This window comes from Tachypleus tridentatus, chromosome 10 (assembly GCF_004210375.1).
Source record: "Tachypleus tridentatus isolate NWPU-2018 chromosome 10, ASM421037v1, whole genome shotgun sequence".
Lineage (NCBI taxonomy): Eukaryota > Metazoa > Arthropoda > Merostomata > Xiphosura > Limulidae > Tachypleus > Tachypleus tridentatus.
Genome location: NC_134834.1, coordinates 137,978,530 through 138,002,421, shown reverse-complemented (window position 1 = coordinate 138,002,421; position 23,892 = coordinate 137,978,530). Strand labels below are relative to the sequence as shown.

Here is a 23,892-nt window from a genome sequence, read left to right as displayed (position 1 = left end):
AACGAATAGTGGGATTGACCATTACCATTACATTATAATGCCCCCACGGCTAAAAGGGTGATCATATTTGGTGTAACAAGGATTCGAACTCGATACCTTCATATTACGAGTCAAGTGCCTTAATCATCTGGCCATGCCGGGCCTGATAGTAGATGACTCAATTTATTAGGTATTTTATGTCCATATGGCTTCATTATTCAGTCATTTGCTACTGAAATCTTCTCCACTTTGCTTAATTTTTATTGAAATAACATTTTAAAAAATCCGGATAGCTTGAATTGCAGTCCTTTCGGTCAGAGACCACATTGTGATATTCTGAAGGGCTTGGGAGATTGTTAAAGACTACTCTAGATCTAAGAGAGGGCCTCTCAACAACAATCTAAGATTGTCCAACCTTGGCTAAAATCCAGCAGCATCTCCCTCTAACAACTATAATTTCTCAAAGAAATTTCAAAAAAATATGAAAAAACTAGAAAAAAAAACATAGAAAGACTCATAAGGAGATAAAAACAACTTATATTCATGTAGACAAATTTCTCGTTATGGCACCAAAATGCAAATTTAATTTACTTTTAAAATTAAGCTTATTCTGAAGTACCACGAAACACTGAATAATAAACTAAACTATACTTGTAACAATGAATAAAGAAAGACAACAGAAAAAGTTACTCTCACGTAACCCCTTTACGCCCTTCTCCACTCCATTATTGACAATACTTTCAACCAACCTGACATAGAAGTCGGTAAAAATGGACACTCTTCTTGAAAACAAGTAAATAGTTAATTTAAGTTATAATTGAGTAGACTACACTGAAGTGACTAATGCATCAGACTCTCCTCAAAAAGGTTCAGAATCAGATTCCAGACACTGACGACACACTAATTTCAAAAACAAAATATATAAGCGCTTTCGAATAGTTTTCTTCAGAAGAACAAAGGGTGATGATTAGTGAGTGCAATGCAATATACAGGTACAGTTGTCGATTTGATGTAAACCTGACATTTCAGATATGTTGACCTTACTGACTAGTCAATTATAACTGGAAACGTTGGTGTTAGATTTAGTATCTACAAAGAATTATGCATGAAAAACGTGAGAGTAATAATAGTTAGAAGGATGTTGAAACAGGTTTCATAAAGTAGAAAAAAACTGGATGAGAATTAGAGACAACGATAATGTAATGCCCCATATAAGAAATAATACCAATATAGAAAAACAGAAACACGAATGAAAATGTGGATAATACTACAACTAATAACAAGAAATTATAAAGCTGTTTTTGGAAGTTTTGTACAGGCACATAAAGGTCAACAATCCCAGGATGGAGGCTGATGCCATTCAGCATTAGAGTAGCTAACAGTGTTATCCAGTAAGTTTCATTTATTTCTCTGTTCCTGTTTGATGTAAAAATTGTCTATATATTTGTCAGTTTCTAATCTTCAAGAAAATGGTCAAGCATATTAAAGTATTTTGGAACTAGGATTTTTTTGTTCATTTTAACTGAGGGTTTGTGGTTATTTAATTATTCCCGTATATTTGTTCGGGCTTTAAATATGTACTAGAAGTTACATTTTCAGCACTGAATTAATTAAATAGCACTTATTGTAGAGTAGGTTATAGGTTTAGTGATTTTAAATTGTCTTTATCTTTATCATAACATTTGTCAATCTACTACATGAACTTATAGTTCTGGCATTGCTTGGTATTGCAGTGTTGACCTAAACCAGAAATGTTTCCAATGTCATAAATCTTTTCTCTAAAATATTAATTGAAACTTAACATAAATTTTCAGTAAAGGCCTCAATTTATCCCTTACCTCAAAAAACATAGATAGCTTCGAAGTAATATCTCACCTAAAAGAAGTTGCATGCAAATCAAGACTTTTGGGAATTATTTCACAATAAAACAACTAAAGCAAACAACTTCAAAACAAAGAACCACACTTATACAGATTTTCTACTGTAAATAAGAATGAAGTAATAAAATGTCCTTAACTCTGGCTTAAATGTACAAAATAATAGTAGTTATTCCTACTGTCCAGTGCCTAAACGATGATAATTTGTATTTTGCAGCTGTAACATAACATCATGTAATACAATGTTTACTTTTTCTTGTTCCTGGGTAGAAAGTAATATTTTCCAATTGCTTATGCCTAAAGTAAATAGAAAAGATCTATTTTTCTCTTCAAATTTTGCTTTTGTGACCTGGATAAATAAATTTTCAAATTTACACATTTTCCATAACATTCTAGGCGTATTCAGTGCTGAGTAGCTGACATAATTTTTCTCGAACTTACTAGAATTTTTTAGATTGTTGTAGAACTTACAAGAATTTTCAAGAACCTTTTAGAGTTTTCTAGAACTTTCCATAGTAATATAGATACCAGGGCTCACCACTCACCCCTTCAGTTTAGTTCTAGCTGCCAAAGTGAACACATAGACCTATCTGATTTTATCAGAGATTGCATCAAGAAGCTGCAAGCATTCTCCAGACGCATTCTGTTATGTATGTGGCCAATTCATCAAGACGAGAGCGAAAAAGTATTCTGTGACATCATCTGCTAAAATGTGAAGCCTACAGGGTATATATCGGCATGCCTGTTAGGGATAAAGACAAACCCTGGGCATCTCATTTTCCTGCGAGCACTGCAAAAACCTCTAGAAGGTAAGACCTTTTAAAATTCAAATATCTTTTAATTTATTTTTTTAAATTTCCAGTAGTATAGAAAAAATATAACATAAAATATTTTGCATGAACCTCTTACACATTATTTGTGTAAATTTAAACTTATTCTTCATAGTAACAATTTTATTTTGTTCTTTTGAAGGATGGTACAGAGGGGAAGGAGAGCCATGCAATTCGCTATTCCAAGAATTTGGCGTGAACCCACTGACCACTCAAGCTGGCAAGAATGCATCTGCTCTCGTGTATCCAGACCTACCATTATCCATCACCCCAGTGCTACACTGCCCTGTGCTCCCTGTATCCACTCCACCAAAGAGAAAGCAGCCATCCTCAGAAGAGAGCAGCAAATCAGAAGAAGAGGTGAACGCTGAAGATCCAGATTACAATTTCAGAGGTACAGCTGGTGAGAGAAGCCCATACTACCCCAACCAAAAATACCTCAATGACGTGATCAGAGATCTTGGTCTAACAAAGTCGAATGCCGAGCTTTTGATATCTAGGCTCAAGGAGTGGGATTTGTTAGATGAAAGTGTGCAAGTCACAAGTCACAGGAAGCGTCACGGACATTTGTCAAGCTTCTTCACTCTTCATTGATAGCTCATGCAGAAGCCTTAGAGCTGTGCTGCTCCATAACGGGAATAAGTATCTGTCTCTTCTCCTGGCTCATTCGGTGCACCTCAAAGAGGAATACAACAGCGTCAAGACCTAGCTAGTAGCCTTGAAGTATGATGAGTGTGGCTGGAAGGTTATTGGAGACTTCAAAATGGTGTCATTCCTAATGGATATCCAAGGAGGCTTTACCAAAGTTCCCTGTTATCTTTGCCTTTGGGAAAGCAGGGATACTGCAGCGCACTACAACAGGAAACACCGGCACACAACGAACCGAGTTCTCTGTGGGGAGGCACAATGTCAAGTGTGAGCCGCTAGTAGACCTCCAGAAGGCGTTGTTCCCACCATTGCATATAAATGGGTCTTATGAAACAATTTGTCACAGCTCTTGACAAGGAGTTTGCAGTCTTCAAGTACCTTCGAGACTTCTTCCCTAAGCTGTCTTAGGGTTTTGTTTGTTTGTTTTTTAATTTTGCACAAAGCTACTCGAGGGCTATCTGTGCTAGCCGTCCCTAATTTAGCAGTGTAAAACTAGAGGGAAGGCAGCTAGTCATATCACCCACCGCCAACTCTTGGGCTACTCTTTTACCAACGAATAGTAGGATTGATCGTCACATTGTAATGACCCCACGGCTGAAATGGCGAGCATGTTTGGTGCGACCGGGATTCGAACCCGCGACCCTCATATTATGAGTCAAACGCCTTAACCCACCTGGCCATGCCGGGCCATTGTCTGAGGCAAAGGTCAAAGCTGGTGTCTTTGTTGGACCACAAATAAAGAAGATCCTGGAGTGCACAGAATCCCCCCTAGAAGCTCAGTTGGAAGGGAAAAAGCTTGGGACAGCTTTGTTGCAGTGGTTCGAGGCTTTTTGAGCAATCAGAAGGCCAAAATTATGTGAAACTGATTGAGGCTGTGGTGGAGAACTACTGCAAAATGGGCTGCAGGATGTCCCTAAAAGTCTGTTTCCTTGACGCTCATCTTGATAAATTCAAGGAGAATATACTGGACTTTGAACGCCGCTACCAAGGAGTGTATAACGAAAAGATGATGGGAGACTATTTGAGGGCTGATACGTAAAAGTGATTTACATTAACAGTGATGACGAGAAAACCCACTTGTAGAGAAAAATATATTTGTAAAAACGGCTGGTTTGGGTTGAGAAAATTTTTATGTAGAGGAGCGAACAACGTCTCGACCTTCTTCGGTCATCATCAGGTTCACAAAAAAGAAAAAGGTAACTGACCGATAGCTGACCACATGTTTGAAGGGGGGTTGTGTAACTGAGTGTAGGAATGTAGAGGGCGTGCTTATATGTTTGATAATATTTATTAATATAGGTATAAAGGTGTTCCTTCATTTATTTTGGGCTTGAGTTGTTGTATGAGTAAATCTTTAATTTTGCGTTTGTTTATGTTTGTTTCTTTATTTATTATTTGGGTGTTTTCTATGGTTATGTTGTGTTTATAACCACCCACTGCAACTCTTTTATCAACGAATAATGGGATTGATTATACTGCTCCCACGGCTGAAATGACGAGTATAGTTTGGTGTGACAGAGATTCAAACCCGCGACACTCAATTACGAGTCGAATGCCATAACCATCTGGCCATGCCGGACCCATTAGAACATATAATCAAATCTAGACATTGATGTAGTCGTCACAAGTTAAAAAACACTATGATAAGTTCATCATCGCATTGAGTTACATATTTATAGAAACACTATTTGCCCAAGCAGCACTAACCTTAGTAACACAATTTGTTAAGTAATATCATCTGTCTATAGAACCTTAGTAACACCATCCTTCATTGTAAAATATACAACTATCTCAATAGCTCCTTGAATAGTTTCATCTATCATAATCTTATCATTAAGAGTTAAACTAGGAGCCTCCCCTTTTCATATATGACTCCCAACAATTTCAGAAGGATTATATCAACAAATTGCGTTATTACATTATACAATCAAATACATATAAATGAAATTTATAAATATGTGTTGGGTCTTGTTGAAATCTGTATACAACTCTATGGAAGTATCGTAACACATATTATACACTTTATATGAACACCTTCCTCCATAAATTAAATCCTTAGTAAGATCATCCGTTTACGCAAAACATTACCATTAGTAGCCCATTATATCTATAGAACATTCGTAATACCATTCGTCTGTACTACAGGCTTTCTAGTATCGAATTATGATATCACTCTAGCCCCTAAAATCACGCTTTTTGGTTCCACTTTGTAGAGCAATAAACCCTAATAACACACTCTAACTATGATGTCACCCCTCCCACTAAAACACCCACGGCCTCTTGTACCACTTCATGGATGCCATCCATTAAACACTATTATAATATATGTTTGGAACCCTCCCCGCAATTTCTTAGTTATTGAAAACATGCTACATGGCTTACAGAATAAGAAACACATAAGTCGTGAAACTTTACAGTTCTTTTCACTTAAGTACCTAATTCGAAGTCACTTTTACATGTACTGAAGACACATTAAGCTGGTTGCCCTATTAGTTACGATTGAGATATGCCTACTGAAAATTTATCTGATTACGTTGTCCGCCACATCGTAGGTATCCATCCTTCCACGTATGACATCATACATTAACGACACATTTTCTAAATATAATTTTTGACATTAACAATCACAGAAAATACTATTTGAAGGAAGTAATCTGCACTATGGATGTTTCTTCTCTTTATAAAAATATAACCCGCGATGTAGGCCTCAAAGCTCTAGGATTTTCTTGTTGAACTAGACAAACCCAACACTGAAACTACTGCACACTTAGCTAAACTAATTTACACTTAATGCATTTTAATTTACAAATGGGTTCTATAGTCAGACAAAAGGCAAAGCAATGGATACCAAGATGACACCAAACTATGCCAATATTTTAAAAGGAAATTTAAAGACGAGACTGTTGGAAAGTTGTATTGTCAAGCCAAATTTTTGGAGATGTTACATTGATGATAGTTTTTTAATTAGGTGGAGATGAAGATTTATTACTGTCCGTCTATAAACGTGCAAACTCCTTTTCCACTTCTGCTAAATTCATTCTAGATTACTCCACTACCTAAATAAATTTTTAAATCTAAATTTAACATTAATTGATGGTATTCTGCATACTGATTTGTACCGAAAACCAACTGACAGACAATAATACTTACATTTTCAACCTAGTTACTTTCCATACACCAAACGCAATATTACATTCAATCAAGCTCTTAGATTGAAGAAAACCTACTTTGACATTAAAAACTATGACCGTCTTGTTGATTCATTTAGACAAATTGTATGGCCAAAAAAGATTATAAGCAGAGCGTTGTGATTCAACAAATTGACAATACTCCACATGAATTTGCCTCGAAATACTAAACTGAAACAAATTCTTTTCGTGTTCCACTAATTATTATTTGTCACCCCAAATAAAAAACTGTGTTAGCTATAGCATTATCATATGTAATGAAACTATTGTTCTGTGCTTGAGAGGTGTTACATACAGATTTAAATTTTTCCCAAAGGGTGAAGGAATCGAATTTATGCTTGTCTACAGATTGACAGACGTTACTTCAATTGCTGTCTTGTTGCTGGTTAATTGAAACTTTTATATTATTGTTTTCTCTATTAATTAATTTGGCGGTCACATGTCCGTATAAGTTTGCATCTTTCTATTATGCCGGCCTGGATGGCTGAGGTTAATTTCCACAATTTAAGGTTGGGAGAAACTTTCTGGTTAAGACTTGAGGTAGTTTTAAGTTCAGTTCACTAAAACTATTGTGTTTCTCGGCATTATATTTAATCGTAGTTTGACAGTGCTTCCACGGGTTAGGCAACCAGGATTTGTACTGTGGGAAAAGCCTTAATACATATAAACCCATTTCGGAAGGAGTTAAAATTCTACTTTCAGCGTTTTCAGGTTAAACTAAAATTTCACACAAAGTTTAACGAAAAGATTCGTATAACAAATGACGCTATCGTAAGTTTTTGATTCCCATAGTACACAGTAGCAAACTCAGAAGATATATACGTGCAATGTTATAGTGTGGAGTTACCTGCTCGGGTTCTTGGCTAAGATCAAGAATCTTTTGTTTCTTCTCGTTCTAGTTCTTTGTTTTTAGAGTAGATACATAGGCCTTGATGTTGGTGTTAGTGGGATAATTCTCATCACTTGATCAATGGTACTCTACCGTTTACAGTAATGTTGGACAGATTATACTGTAGCTTCTAGCTAAAACCCAGACTTCAATCGACGAAAGTAGCATCTAGCTGTTTCAAAAGCATGTTCTTCAACCTTCAGTTTCTTTTTCATTTCTTTGAATGTTATCGAGTAGCATAACGATGCAAGTATAACTTTTCTCTGAATACAATTGTCTGGAAGATATAGTTGTAGATGTGAATAGTTTTGTATTATCAGCTTTCTTAAAAAAGTCGTTTCCAATCGCGTTCATAAGACCATCTAGATCTCGTGGGAGTAACATGCTGCATAGAATCCTTAATACAGTCATGCAGCACGCAAACAATTAAGGTTTCTTGTCAAGAGCACTGAAAAACGATGTCTTCCATCGAACTTCTTCATTTGAAAAGTTCGATGTCGCTGTGGATTCGATACCAAAAAACTGCCGAACAGAAATAAATATCGTTCCTGCGCCCTTTTGGAGTAATACAAGAACATCTTTATTCACACATTTGAATTCTTAGAATATTTGCGTCATTTCTTCGGTATCACGGAATCCAAGGGATCTTTAAAAGTATCGTTACACATTACATCTTCATCACTTTTCAATGAAATAATGTAATCAATCCTTAATTTTTTATTTCTTCGTGCCTTTAATTTGCACTGCGGCTGTTCCCGCCTGCTTTTCATATCATTTTGACCTCTGGGTCAAATCTACCCTATCCATCTACACCGACATCGAGGGCATTTTCCACGACTATCACACATACGCATTTCGCACTTACAAGCTATTTTCTTATTTTCCTGTATTAATACAAGCTTTATCAATACAAGATCGATACACTTATTCACAGAATGTCGATATTTGTTTTGTGGCCAGTAGTAGATGTTTTTTGTCCAATCAGGTTTTAATAACAGTGTTAGCAAATAAATAAAAGATCCGAAACGACTTAAAAATTAGGTTCTGTAAAATTCTAAGTTCTTAACCCGTGGAAGCACTGTTATATCAGGCCAACCAATTTGAAAAAAAAAGTAAATCTATTAGTAAATCAACGTCTTGTATACACCAGACACCATCATCACTATCTATAAAACCTCTGTTAGACACTTAACTGAGTAAGCCTAAGGTAACATGTGTCTAGCAAATTATTTACAAACTTACAAGCTTTTCAATACAAAGCAACTTGTTCATATTTTTGCCTACTCAAACACACCATACCTAGTTACGTTTACTTACTAAATGTACTACCTCAACTCAAAAACAAAATTCTGAAGCTTGTAAACAAGTATTACTTCACAACAGCCATTCAAAATTATCAAACTAAACTGTTTCCAACACAAACAGCAACTACTGAAATATGGCATGCCAATTTGTCTCCTTTTCGCCTGTGTGATTAATAACACGGAGTGTACTTATCATATATGCATTTTTCTCGTTTCTGCCTCACAACTTAGGAACTACCAGGATAGATTATTCGATATTCGGGTAAAGAAAGTAGGTTTTCTTTAGGCATTTTCATTTTCCTTCCTTACAATAGTTATGGTATTGGATCTACAGAACCCTACCCAGTAGGTTTATCATAATCACAAGTCAAAATTTAATCTGAAAGAGATACTTACTTACAAACAATCTGTAGTTTTCAGATTTTTCTTGCTGAAACTCTCTCCCCCCACATTACATCGCAAACTCCTATTTCTATTTTTGCTCCAATTCTTCATTTTATAATAGTTGTCCTTTATTCAGTTGAATAATAATAGCAAACTACTTGAAAGCATTTGTGTGTAATTATATGTGCTAACTCTTATCAGAATAGAACTATCAACACGCAAGTAGTCCTTCTCAGGACTTCCCTTAAGACGGGCGCCCGGCACGGCCAGGTGGTTAGGGCGTTCGAATCCACGTCACACCAAACATGCTCGTTCTTTCAGCCGTGGGGACGTTATAATGTAGCTGTCAATCACACTATTCATTGTTAAAAGAGTAATTCAAGAGTTAGCGGTGGGTAGTGATGACTAATTGTTTTCCCTCTGGTCTCACACTGCTAAATTATGGACGGCTAGCGCGGATAGCCCTCGTGTAGCTTTGTGCGAAATTCCAAGCAAACCAAACCTTTAAGACAGCGCAAATTAGTTGTCAAAACGTAGGAAGAACTAATTAGTAATTAGCATCTACTTATATATATATGTTATTAATTAATAATCAGATTTAAAATATTGTATTAGCTACTAACCATGACAGAAATATGTTTCATATCTGCAAAACATCTGAAACCATACGTTTACTCATTTACAAGCATATTTACACAGAGTATTAATCAATGATATTAAGATACATTTAAATATTACGAAAACATATATTCCAGATGAGAAATGTAAGGTTACAATCAATAATAAAATTTATTAAAAGAATAACTCACAAGATAATAGGTATTCGGATGCACTTAGTTTATACTTCATGTCTTATTTTAACATATTTAATTTTACTCTTATCCATACACATCTAGAGAAAGGAAGTACATTAAAATTTATACATTTTGTTTTCTTGCTATATATATGTATTTGCCCCCCAGTAGCACAGCGGTATGTCTAGGAACTCATACTGCTAAAAACCAGGTTTCAGTAGCTGTGGTGGACAGAGCATAGAGAGTCCTTTGTGCAGCTTTGTGCTTAACAGCAAACAACAAAACATATATATTTTTATATATACATACGGAGAGTTGGTTACGTCATTTTAAAATGGTTTTGTTTTGGAGCATCATCATGCCTATATAATCAATGCCCCCACGTCCGTTTCATGCTTTACCTGACAAATGCATCTTAAAAAAAAGTCATGTCATTCTTGGCACAGCACACCACTGCTGCTTACTTTTCATAATTAGTCTAGTATATCACTAGTTTAAAAAGACATCTATAGGTGCTACATCTTCATTTGAAACAGCATGAATATTAGTTTTATTCTTCAGTTGATTAAGGTGTAAAATGGTCGAACAGGAGGTACTAGGTGCCTTATCTAGGTAAAATCATACCTTATTTGACTCGTCTCATTACAAAATCGGCTTTTCTTGTTACAAAGATCCAACTAGTATGCCTGTTCTGAAATTTATATGCAAAAACGGCTCGTTTGGGTTGAGAAAATATTTTACATAGAAGAGCGAACAACGTTTCGACCTTCTTCGGTCATCGTCAGGTTCACAAAGAAAGAGGTAACTGACCGTTTTTTAAAGAGGTAACTGACCGTTTTTGCATATAAATTTCTCAACAAGTGGATTTCTCGACATCCCTGTTCTGAAATGTTTTTCTACCCATTGATCAGTAGAGATTTCTCACAGTTATTAAGGTACACTATTTTTCGCCAAGTGTCACCACGTACTGTCATTTTTATTTGACTAAGTGCCATACATACAGATTTCTGTAAGTTCTTTTTCTGTACATGTCAAGTAAGCAAGCTGTATGTGTTATTTGTGTCTCATTTACATGGTTGATTATGATACGTGCTGTTGCCTGAGACACGTGACCATTAATCAATGTGCTCATAAATTTTCACTAGTTTCAAAGATGCCAGACTTTCCTTACCATGACTTGTTATAGATATCGGGAGGTTCTTTGTCCCAAGTTGATCTGTATTCCTTTTTTATCCAATGCCATTAAGTAGAAAGAATATCCTCATTTTTGAAATCTAAATCCTTGAACACGTTTATGAAATGAGTATATGAATATTTTGCATTGGAAAAGGGAACCATATATCGTTTTCTGAAGTGACAAATTTTCTGTAGCATTCCACAACCTAAACGTCAAAATGTTGTGCTGATATATGCCATTCCACCTGAACTTTATATTGGCTGATTTTGATATTCAGAATCGTTTTATTATAATGTACAGTACCTTGCTTGCAAAAGTATTCTTCCCCTATCAATAATGTTACATTTTGATGAAATACAAACAATGTAAACAACTTTTTAATGAACTTGTTTTTATTCCGAATTATAATGACCAAACTTAACGCTCTTATGTTTGAAGGTGGTTTAATTTCAGCAAAATCTGCACTGTAATTCTTATTGGATAGGTCTTCACCAACTTTCCACAAAGAAACGGTGCGAGTTTTGCCCATTTTTCCTCGCACAATTGCTCCAATTTTGATACGTTCATTAGGGGATCGTTAATGGACTGCAATCTTCTACACTCACAATAAACTTTCTTGGATTCTAGTCAGAACTTTGACTAAAACACTCCAAGACATTCACATTCTTCTTTTGAAATCATTCCTAATGTGGCTTTATTAGGAATGTACTGAAATTTATTAATTGTACTGAAAATGCAAATTTTCGACCCAGTTTTATATTCTTGGCTAATTCAAACAGACTTTCCTTTAGGATTCGCCTACAATTTGCACCATCCATTTCCTCCCCCCTTCCTGACAAGCTTCCAGGATCTGCAATTGAAAAGCACCCCAATGACATTACACTGTCGCTACTATGCATGGCAGATGGGATTGTGTTGGCTGGCTGATGCGCTGTATTAGGCATATGTCAGACATAATATTCGAATTTAGACCAAAAAGCTAAATTTTTGTCTCGTATGACTATAAACCCTTCTGCCATTATGTCTACCACATTGTTTACATGCTTTGTTGTAAACTCCCTGCTAGATTTTAAATGATTCTTTTTTCCGTAATGGCTTCTTTCTTGCCACTTGTCCATATAGGCAAGGTTTGCGTAGAGACCAGGATATTGTCAATATATGAATACATATATTGCCCAGTAAAGTAATGATAATTAATGTGGGTTTAAATCTTGTAAATATTGGACAAGCATATGACAGCACAAGATCAAAAAATAAAGAATCTATAATTAGAGGACAGTATGTCCAACAGCGCTTTTTTCTACCCCAGACCTCGTTTGCAAACCTACTATTAGATGCACTACATCCCTGCATGAAAACAAGATTAGATCTGGTTTCAAGTTTATCCAACTGAATATATGCTAGTTAGATAATTGCAGGATGAATTACGACTGTACAAATATTTCTTCAGATATCTCTGGTCGGTTCATTTGAGGAATTCCTCTTGGTGTGATTGGAATATAACTTATTACGTGTCTGGCATATAAGCTGTTCTGAAGGATGTTTCTAACCAAATGTAGAATTACACAACAGCCAGCTGCAGCCTCAAATATCTAATTCAGTGTCAAAGCAGTTATCTATTATTGCAGTAAGCAAAAATTAACAGGTAGTGATTATTTGATTTTATTATGAACGATGATCTACCTTGTTCAAGCATCCTAACAGCTTTACCATCACCTTAAAGAAGGTTTCAGATTATACTGGCGACACTCTTAGCTACCTTTGGCCTGTGTATAAAAATGTGCTGTGATTGGCCAGCATCATGTTGTTCTGTGTCTTTCAATGTTAGTAAAACACCCACGTCCCTTCGCTTGTGTCTAGCCATGGGTTAAGAACAGTTTGTAACACTGTACACTTTGATTCACTTTAAAGGAAAAAAGGAGATAAGTTTAAGTGAGCCGAATAAAGACAACACTAGTTGGATGAATAATCATTTGTATTTCAGGTTACATGACTAATTATTAGATGCATTATTCGCATATTAACGTATTGTCATTAACTGAACAGTAGTTCTGCTTTGTCATAACTGCAATATTACACATTTCTTTTGCCTGTTAAATGTTCTGTGTTATGCACATACATACTACGTACTTCTATATAAACAAAACTGTCATGACCACGTGTCAAAATTTATTTTATGTAGTTGGTACTCTTAAGTTGTTTTCTATAGTCTTTGCGTATATTAATTAATAGTGTGGATAAAACTTCCCGAGTGTTATCTGAATGTCATCTGTTTTTTCGAATTAAACATGGCATTTATTTTGGGAATGTAAAATTTACACGAGTGTCTGCAGCAGCATGAATACGAATTGCGTTGACTTACCAGGGAGACTGATATGGGCTTTAGGCCTAATCGCATTCGCTTGGCATTATGACTCTCGTTATCACACGCTACTGACAAAATTTGTTCAGCCAGCGAAGACGATAGATGGGGTGTAGATCGTTCCTATGATGTACCAAAAGAAAAAACATCGAAAAATGTTAAATCCAAATCTTCGACATCATTAAAATACGATGAAAAGCATGCGTTTTTGTTGTTTATTTTTCCCTTTTCTGGCTGAAAGCTTATAGTTCGTAACTGATTTAATATACAGAAGTAAATAAAGTAATTATTAGTTTATCGTTGTTTGAATAAAGTAATATTTTGGTAACTGTTTCAAAACCTTATTTTTAAATTGGGAATTGTTCCGATCTCTAATTCTGTGCAAAATAAAATAAAATTAACCATTTGTCAACTTAATAGTAGACATTTTAGGCTAATTTCAAAAATTCGCCTGAAAGATATTAATATATGTTGTTTTGTGAAATCACATGGCGTACATACACGTTATTTACTATCAGTCACTACTATTTGCAACATAGATAAGATATTGATTTTGAAAACTAAGAATTGAATTACAAATATGTAAATATTAATAATCCAATGACTTTAATACGTCATTCTCTTTATTTTATTAAATAAATATTTCAACTGTCAATGGCGTTTAATACAAGTACATTCACAAAAATAGTTAATGCGTAAATTTTGACTTATAACGATGTAGTTAATCACCCAAAATGAATTGTTCGGGGAAAAAAAATAAAGTTTCAACTTTAGTATTAACTAATTTAATTATTCTTCTAACTTCCGATGTACCGAGAACCAAAGCTATTTATTTTAAGCGATTTGGTAATAAATTTGTCTAAGTGGAAAATACCCATTCATAAGGAAATAACAAATACTTGGCTCTCAAGTATACGAAAATTCACCGTAGATTCATTTTCGTAAAAAATTAGGTTTCCTCTTCAAAATGATCTGACAAATTTAGTGAAAATTCATTATGGCAAAAAATATTTTAAAAAATTAAATTATTATTAAATATTGTTTTTGATATTCATGTTATGATACTCTATGTTTAAAATTAGAGATATGTTTTACACGTAAAAATCATTTTACTCAGTATGAGCATAAAGTTCAAATTAATGAAACTTACGAAATCCAATCCGTTATAATCTCTTGCACGCTTGGTTCTTCGGCAAGATTTCAGATATGTTCTTATTCGTTTTCGTGCACGGTCAGAGAATTCCGGAAACTGTCGACTACACGAATCAATAATCGCCTGTATCTTATCTTTCGGTTGGCGTGAAATTGGTACCATTCGATCAAGATTTTCATCGATAAATAGCCGCACAAACATCTGTCCATAATAAATAATGGATAGCCATACATTACAGGTTGCTACAGAGTAAAATAAAACTTATTAAATATGGTTTACTCTGTGCAAATACACGTTTTTAAATATGCAAGTACATTTATAAAGGAAAATATATTTTCAAAAATAAAATTAAAACTACAAGAATTGTTTCGTAAATGTATATTCACACACTCCATCACCCATATTCACACTACTTACCATACGTTATCGAACAAGTAAAAAGGCAAACTTTTGCTTTTAAACTTGTCTACCAGTGTTGACATAATATTCAAGGTTTCTGTCTCTCTCTTGCTGTTATCTGTGTTATATCCACATATTGTGTTATAAGGACAATAACACGGTTATTCACTTCATAAATATTATTATGATGTAGTGGTACACCAACTACACAGTTGTGTTTTATCCACTGAAGCACATATTCATATCAATATATTATTTACAACACTGTTTTGAATCATCAACATTCTTCTTTCACTTGATGTAATATCAGTGAATGATCATTAAAGTGCCAAAGAGCATAAAATTGTGAAAAGTAGGAAAATAATTTAGAATCTTGCACTGAAAAACGAGAACTTAAGTGTTTCAAAGATATTTGCTGTTTCTTTGTATTAGAATTAGAATTATACAAAGGGCTATCTGCATTAATTGTCGCTTATTTTTGATTAATATACTTGTGGGAAAGCAGTTGATCAACAACCATTAGCTGTTGGGTTTCTCTTACCTTACGGAAAGTAGGAATTTACCGTAAATCGTACAAACACATTAACAGCCCAAATATGTGAAGTTAGTTTATGTGTCAACGAAACACAAGCCACGGACTCTTATTTACAGACATAGCACGCTAACTATAACCATAACTTGTCCGGAACACTACAGTGTTCCACCGCGCGAGAGGGAGTTAAAGATCTCACAAGAAGGAAGAACAATTATGAAAATCATTCGATGAGTTGGGTAGTTTCATTTGAAGAACTTCAATATCAGATCGACTTTAAAAAAAACACGCTCTAAAATACATTAATAAAAACAAAATGCTTGTGAAATAAGAGAACTCTTTGACAGAAGTTGCACAGACCTTGATACATTTATTTCAGTTGTGATCGAGGATAAGCGTTTACACTTTACAAAGGATCACAAATATAGAAAGAACAAATGGGATAACAAAGGCTAGTATCCATGCCTGATCGCTGTAATCATACAGTTTAAGACTGGTAGAAGTGCCGGTTGACTGTTATCGAACTAAATTAAATACTAAGTAGATTAGTAGTTTAATAATGATTTTGTTTAATGCTGACCCCATTATGACATAATTTGAATAACAATTTTTCACTTACGCTGTGTTAGAAATAGTTTCTAATTTTTCTGTTAAACTTATCTTTGAAACTTTAACTAAGATCATCTAGTAAAATATGTCATCTTCTCTTATGATTATAACTTGATATTTAAGAATCAGTCTTGCGTTAAGCTAGAGCCTATATGAAAAGTATCAATACATCAACTTTCGCAATAAATGTAGTATCAGAGAATGATGACAGATACGCGAACAACGACTTACAAACATAAAGACCAGTTTTATCGATGTTGGAACATACTACATGTTTCGACAGAACATTGGTCTGTCTTCGTCAGGGAATTTTCCGCCAGCAACAAAACTGTTCCTCATGTTTGTAAATCGTTGTTTGTCTGTTTATTAATATATATGCATAATGCTTTCCCTTACTAAAGTATTAGATAGTATTACGTCTAATCAAAATTGAGCATTTCTTGCATGTTAAACATACACTGAGCACATGCCTTCCCATCTAACCATAAATTACCTGCAAAAATTAAAAGTAATCATAGTGTAGGTTAGTAACAGGTCATTACTTCTTTTGTTAGGTCATACAATTACAACTACTGTAAACAATGTGTCCCCTAAGTCAGTGATAAATTTATACTTACAACTTACTTATACGTGGCAGACAGAGAGCGGATAGCCTGTTGTGTAGATTTGTACTAAAAAAAGACAACATAAATCAAATTTAAAAGTGTAGTACCACAGTATGTTTATTTTTACATACGTTAAACGCCTTTAATCGTTCAGGGTCATACGAATTCGAATCTATCTTGTCTGTATCATCTTCTTCGTCATCATCTTCCTCATCCTTCGTGCCATCAGAAGTTGCCGAAGTTTCACGCATAGCTCCAACACTTTTCGAGCTCTGAAACAAGTAGAGCAAAATATTAAAACTTTACACATATACTATATAATAAAGTTAGGTAAAAATTGGAAACCAGTGAAAAACCATCCTTGTTTTAAGATAAGAAATTAAATATACGTAAATATATATATATTCTACACTTTTCACGCTTGATTGCATAGGTTTTCAGGATAAAAACTGAAATAACGTTCAAGTTTAAGGGCTGTAATATTCTTTAAGAACTTATTACTAAAGAATTATAGTAGTTAACATTTAAACGAGGTCATGATTGTATTAATAATATTTTTATTTTAAACACTATTTTCACCATCTTCGTGTCTATAGTAACATTTAATTCGCTTTTCCTTTCCTCTTTTTATTCTGAATATCTTTCTTTTGATATCCTTAGCATGCATACAAGAATTGTAACTTTTGTAGTCTTCACTTGTTATTGTTTAATTATATATTTTGTCCGCATCACAGCTACTTTGACCACTGTGACGATATATTTTCTGACACTCTCTTCTCATTCTTCACGTTTCTTCTGTGTTATCTTGCCTTATAGATATTATTCGCTTGATTTGAAATGGCCGAGCCTTAATGGAAAATGAAATCTTTGGAATACTGCCACTAACAGTAATCTTTGTAATTTGAGTTTCGTTTCACTTGATTAAAATATTAATGCTTCATTCTAATTGTATACTTAAGATGTTTATAGTACAATTCAGTGGGATTCGTTTCTTCAGTTTTAATGTTCTAATGCAATTAAATATCAAATTTTGAAATCTTACAGATAGCCGTAATAGATGACGATCTTTTTGGTCACAATCTTCAGATTCAGTAATTTTGATCATGTTGACTGCTTCTTCCTGAGACCATCTCACATGTCCATTTTCTCGTTTTTGGCCACTCATATCAAGTGGTACATCTGTCAGGCCAGTTTCAGATGGATGCTGAATCGATCCTTTCTTTTTATTTTCATTTACTCCTTAGAAAAATAAATATAATAATATCTTATGGTCCACTAAAAATATATGAATATCATTCGATTTTTTATATTAGTTTAGTTTAGAAAGCATTTTAAAACGTTTTCATTGAAATAATGTACATAATTAAATACGTTTTCCATAATCACAGCTATTATCACAGTTATTAGTAGAAAACTAGAACTGATTAATAAATATTAACAGTTAGAATATTCGAGAACCTTCAGCAATGTCAATAACTAAGAAATATTCCTCAAAAAAGCTTCTAGTTAAGACAAAAAAGCGTTTGATAAAATCAATGTGTAAGTTGTAGTTTATGGGTTATAATAAATATTAATTATTGTACAAAGCGAACGAAAATTACGCAAGCCTTTAATCTATTTACAAAATAAAAACATAGGGAATCATCAATTGCTGTTTGAAATTGAAATATTTATCATTCGTATAAGATGAGAAGTAAGAACACAAACATTTAAATTTAAAAAATATTAATTTGTCACTAATCAATGTTTAGTAACGAACCTAGTAAAATGAATATGTAATTAAAAAATATAACATCAATATTTACAGTAGGAAATTCTGATTTTAATAATTATAACGTTTCGATCAATAGTTACATTAAAAAAGTTTTAATCATTCTTGAAATTTTACCATCGTTAGCATTTGTTGTAATGGGGCAATTTCTTTCCTCTTCAGTAGGTAGCATTCCTCCTGCTTCGTGTTCACTACCCTCGCTCTCAATGTTCGAGGAAATTTCCTTAGGTTGCACACAAAATAAAATAAAATGGTAAACATATTTAACAAAAACTAACATGCTTAAGGTAAGTAATAATTTGTACTCTCATACATGTTTTAGTTCAAGCAGGAGTTACAAGGAGCTCCCCGTAAGTACAGCGTCATGTCTACAGATTTACAACTCTAAAATTAGAGGCTTGATTCCCCTCGGTGGGTTCAGCAGATAGCCCGATGTGTCTTTGCAATAAGAAAACACACAGTTACAAGGAATATATATCACATTTGAGCTATATAATTAAAGTTTTTAATAAAATTCTTATGACATTTATTTCTTTGATTTGTAGTCACCTGGATGGTGCTCAAGAATACATATACAGAAGGCCTGAAAAAGTTGTGGTTCTAAGTATTCACGAATGTAAACTAACTGAATTTTGTTATTACCACTAAGTAATATCGGGTTGGATCATCTCTCGTCGCGAAAATTATTTAATTTTGTGTGGCGTAGTCTGCATAAAGATAGTAGTTGTTTGATTTTAGCCTATTCATTGAAGAATATCGTGGCAAGTTTCTCATTCGAGTTTATTTTTAAAATTTTCCATCATACTGAGATACGATGGTCGTGCTATGTAAGAAATTAATTTAGTTGCTCTCGTTCTTTCCGAATCAATTTTAACATATGTGAGTGTCATGTATTGTTATTTTCTTTTCTTTGGTACATAACATACATCCTTATTTTGTTGTGGTATATAAACAAAATAACTCATTATAGAAGTTTCAAACAAATTTACAATCGTTATACTCCTTTATTGAATTGAAAATCAAAAGTTGAAATTCACCTTAAAGCCAGAGTTAAGTCAAGCATCTGAGTTTATTATAGTGTTATAATGAAGTCAATGGTCTCGATAAGAGTATTTTCATAGCTTTTATACCCCCCGCTAGTACAGCGGTATGTCTACGGATTTACAACGCTAAAATCAGCGGTTCGATTCCCCTCGGTGGGCTCAGCAGATAGCCTCTATGGCTTTGCTATAAGAAAAACACAAACACACATAGTTTTATATGGTTTTGCAGCTAACATTTTACATTTTGTTTATAGGGATAAGAATGAGAAAAGTTGCAACAGTACAAATGGTGGCGCTCTGTATCAGAGTCTGGGTGCGATGCACATGGTTACCATGGCAATATGTTCCTCAAGAGATTGCACTGTGTATATGTTTGACTGAAGCTGATTCATAAAGCTGTCTAGAGGTATAATTTATATATATATATATATTTCAAGACATCTACTTGTTGCTGTTTTGCCCCAACTCACGAATTTGCTATGTTGCAGTTATTTTTGCCTTAGAATATTGTTACGTGTAATTTGTCACCAGGCAACAGTTGCAAACCTCTCTTTGTTAACCTGAAGATGACCTATGAAGGTCAAAACGTTGTTCACTGCTTTATTAATAAAACTGTTAATACTCATACCAGCCATTCTGCGGTACATCTTTGTTACGCGTAATATATTAGGTTGAGGTATAATTCGTGAGCGTTTTTAAATAATTTCATTCAAGCATTACATGCAAGACTATACAATACTTCAATGCATGAACACATTACACCCAAAACATTTATTATGATACGTTATTTCATGTAATACCTAGGTATATAGTACGCATTGTTTTAAACGAAATTGCAAGAAATTAAATGCGAAAAGCAGATGGTGTCGAAAATGCTCGATTTTGTCCACTTGACAGTCCATTTAATGAACTGAAAATGAAAGCAAAAATTAAAGACATATGAAAATCAAACACACCATCTATTAGAGCAAAAAATTATCTACCAAATGACATGAAATATTTTGCGAAATGAAAATATTTGTTTAACTTGAAAAAACGCTCACGAATTCTTCCTCAACCCAATATTTTGTCTGATTCATCCATCATATAGTTGTATATAGTTACAAATTGCTGCTATAAACAACGACTGACTTTAGAGCGAGCTCATAATGTTTCCAACATCACGGGTTAATGCTTTTAACAGTCAATTATATTTTCCCTATTGACTGTATTATTCTCAACGTAATTCTTTCATAAGCTATCTAATTCGATGTTTTTGTGACAAACTAAATATCACTAGCATTTTGATAAATCATACACATATTTTAAACTCTATACTTTTCAGCATAGCTATTGAACAGCATTTCTCGAACATTATTCTTACTTACACACTAAAATATTATAGTTTTACGAAGAGTATAAGAGTTATGCAATTTCCCAAAACTATAAAACTGCTGCTTTTGTTTGCATAGAACTTAAAAATGTTAATGTAGATTTTCACATATTGTGAATACCTATCGTAATTTTGTATAAACTGAAGAGGGTTTATAGTGATTTATAAGAACGCTTGACTTGCATATACTAATGCAGTTCACAGGTGTAAGCCATGGTTGCATGAACAACATGGTTCTCACTTGTATTTGTTAACAGAGAACTTCCGACATGAAAATGTTATGCCGCCACTTTTGGCTAGAAAAATATAACACTATCCTTTATAAGAAATTATATAGATATATATTATATTATTGATAGATTTACAGTTAAATGCATAAAATGTATAAGAATGGAACCTTAGTTGTTGTTGTTTTTTCCAAGGAAGAGGAAAAATCATTACAGCAAAAAGTGTTTAGGACAGTTATGAGATCTAAAATGACACTTCGAAACAGCCCGTAGTAACTTTGTTATGCACAGTGAAGGTTATGGTTACAAAAGAGACTCAAAAATACATTACGATAAAACCGAGCAATTCTCCAGGTGAGATAATAAAAAATGTACTGAAATTGATGAAGCCTTGAGCTAACAAGTTCTCAACCATATCACGAAATCAACAACTGCTTTCACAACGTAATCTGAGGGTCTCTGGTTCGAATCCCCGTCGCACCAAACATGCTCGCTCTTTAAGCCATGGGGGTGTTATAATGTGACGGTAAATCCCACTATTCGTTGGTAAAAGAGTAGCCCAAGAGTTGACAGTGGGTGGTGATGACTAGCTGCCATCCCTCTAGTCTTACACTACTAAATTAGGAACGGCTAGCGCAGATTACTGAAGAAACTAATCACAGAAACCTCATTCGACCACATATTTTTCAAAAATGCTCTTTACAATCGATTTTTATTCCTTTGGTCTGCTTAAACATTGTCTTACCTACTGATCTACATACAGAATTTGTCAACATGCGTGATTTAAGTTACAGTGAAAATGGCAGTATCGAACAACATTGCGTAATGTTAGTCATGAGACATAAGGAAGAAGTTTCAAGGTTCAGCAAGGGGCATAATTCTCATAACGATTAACTGACGCAAAGTAAACTATCTGTATAACAGATCAGAAAGAAGAAGCAAGCTAAAAATAAATGAAGTCATTCTAGCAAAGGTGCTAAAAGTATCGATACATTATGTCGTAAATCGATACCCAAAAAACTAAAATATTTTGAATCATCAGTTGAGTACCGTTGCCATAACAAAACTGTTACTTTGATTTCATAGACTTTAACTACATTGTAAGTTTTTCTCGTGATTATAAGTTTTTATCAATGTTTCTTTGAAAAACAATAACTCTGTAAGTTATGTAAACGACACTAATAAATGTGTTTATCAGATCTAATGCATTATATAGTTGTCAGTTTAACGTCATTCATCTTCAAGAATTACAAGCGGGCCAAAGTAACAGCAGTTTGTTTTGTGCGTATCATTCCAACAAACACTCTATTACTATATCATTATTCAAGTCGTTGTTTTGATAATCGGTAGGTTTATGTTTTACATCATGCACGTTATTTGTTAGAAGGAAGCCTTTTAAGACAATAATTTAAAATAGTTACAATAGTTCCATCTTATCGATACTGGTTGAGATTATTTACGAAAAATGGAGAAACCATTAAAATGCTGAGTGCCACGCAAGCAGAAAATTGTCACAACAGAAGTTGTGTCTTTACAGTATATATTAAATATTGTGGTTTAATACATAACTTCTCTTACACGTCTATAAAACTTCTTGCAACTAGCGAAGCCGAGTTTGACCTGTATAGACAATCAATGTTCACAGACCGTTTAATAGAACTACATGGATGTAGGTTTAATTAAATAGCGAACAGATAAAGGTATTGAAGTTAACATTTTGTGGTATTAAACCTTTCTTCATTAAATGTGAGCATCACACATTATTGCTTGAAATGGACCAAAAATAATATATATATTTCATTATGTAGTTGTACTTCCGAATATCTACTGCTTTATATATGTATGTGCGTGTTTTAAATCATGAGGCAGTGAAAAGAATCATCCATTGAAAACTGCAGCCCGACATTAAAAAACACATTTACAGTGAGAAATTGTGCCAAAATATAATATTAATACAAGAATAAAAGTGTGGACTTTGATTTCGAGAATGTATTTTAATCAAAGCTTTCTCTTTAATTTATAAACAAACACAGCATTACCAAAATATTGTATTGGATTTGTAATCAACTTCATTACTATGGTTTTTGATTTTTAAACCAAAGCATGGCAGAACTTTGCCTGGACTTTTACTTAACTAGGTTATTTACGATTGGTCGTTAATTTAAAATAACCATCGTCTTTAAGATCTTGTCAGTTAAAACCTAATGGCAAAGGGCTACATGAAACTTTTATACTTGTCGCTTGGAAACATGTTCCCACCAATCTTTAATATTAGACATTGCAGGCTCCTTTTTATTATTGACCGAATTTGTCAAAACTATGTTTTAGTAAGACTGGAGAATAAATCCTTAGAATTATTTATTTTTTCTTTAAATTAATTAATTAATTAAGAGTGACATAAATATTAGTAATAATATGATATACTACTTACCTACAGCCGTAAAATAAACCGTAAATCCACAGAGTATATTTCTTTCTTTTTGCTATTTATTTTATTTGTGAACCACTGTATTCAACTTTAGTGTTTCACAAGTTATTTACCTGCAAGTGTTGATAGTGATGTTAGTTACTCTGAGTTGTGAGTCGATAACATTTATATGTAGATAAATATTTAACCCTTAGTGGTCGAAATATTAAGGTCACTAACTTCGAAACAATTTGTGTAACAAGCCCAACTAATTTCGGTGAAGAGCAGAGTTGGTCGAATTTTGTTGAAGATGGTGTTTAGGGCACCAGTGTTACGTGCTCC

The 23,892-nt window shown here is 33.8% G+C and overlaps 1 protein-coding gene across 1 annotated transcript in view; it reads right to left on the bottom strand.

The window, feature by feature from the left end:
* LOC143230435 (nucleolar protein 4-like) overlaps positions 1-23,892 on the bottom strand; it is a 75,621-nt gene that overhangs the window by 8,462 nt on the left and 43,267 nt on the right. Inside the window, exons 4-8 of the mRNA XM_076463979.1 lie at positions 18,619-18,724; positions 17,773-17,969; positions 16,862-17,002; positions 14,583-14,786; positions 13,433-13,555 (exon numbers count right to left, since the gene is read on the bottom strand). Coding sequence (XP_076320094.1) covers positions 13,433-13,555; positions 14,583-14,786; positions 16,862-17,002; positions 17,773-17,969; positions 18,619-18,724 — 771 coding nt within the window. The remainder of the gene's footprint in view (positions 1-13,432; positions 13,556-14,582; positions 14,787-16,861; positions 17,003-17,772; positions 17,970-18,618; positions 18,725-23,892) is intronic.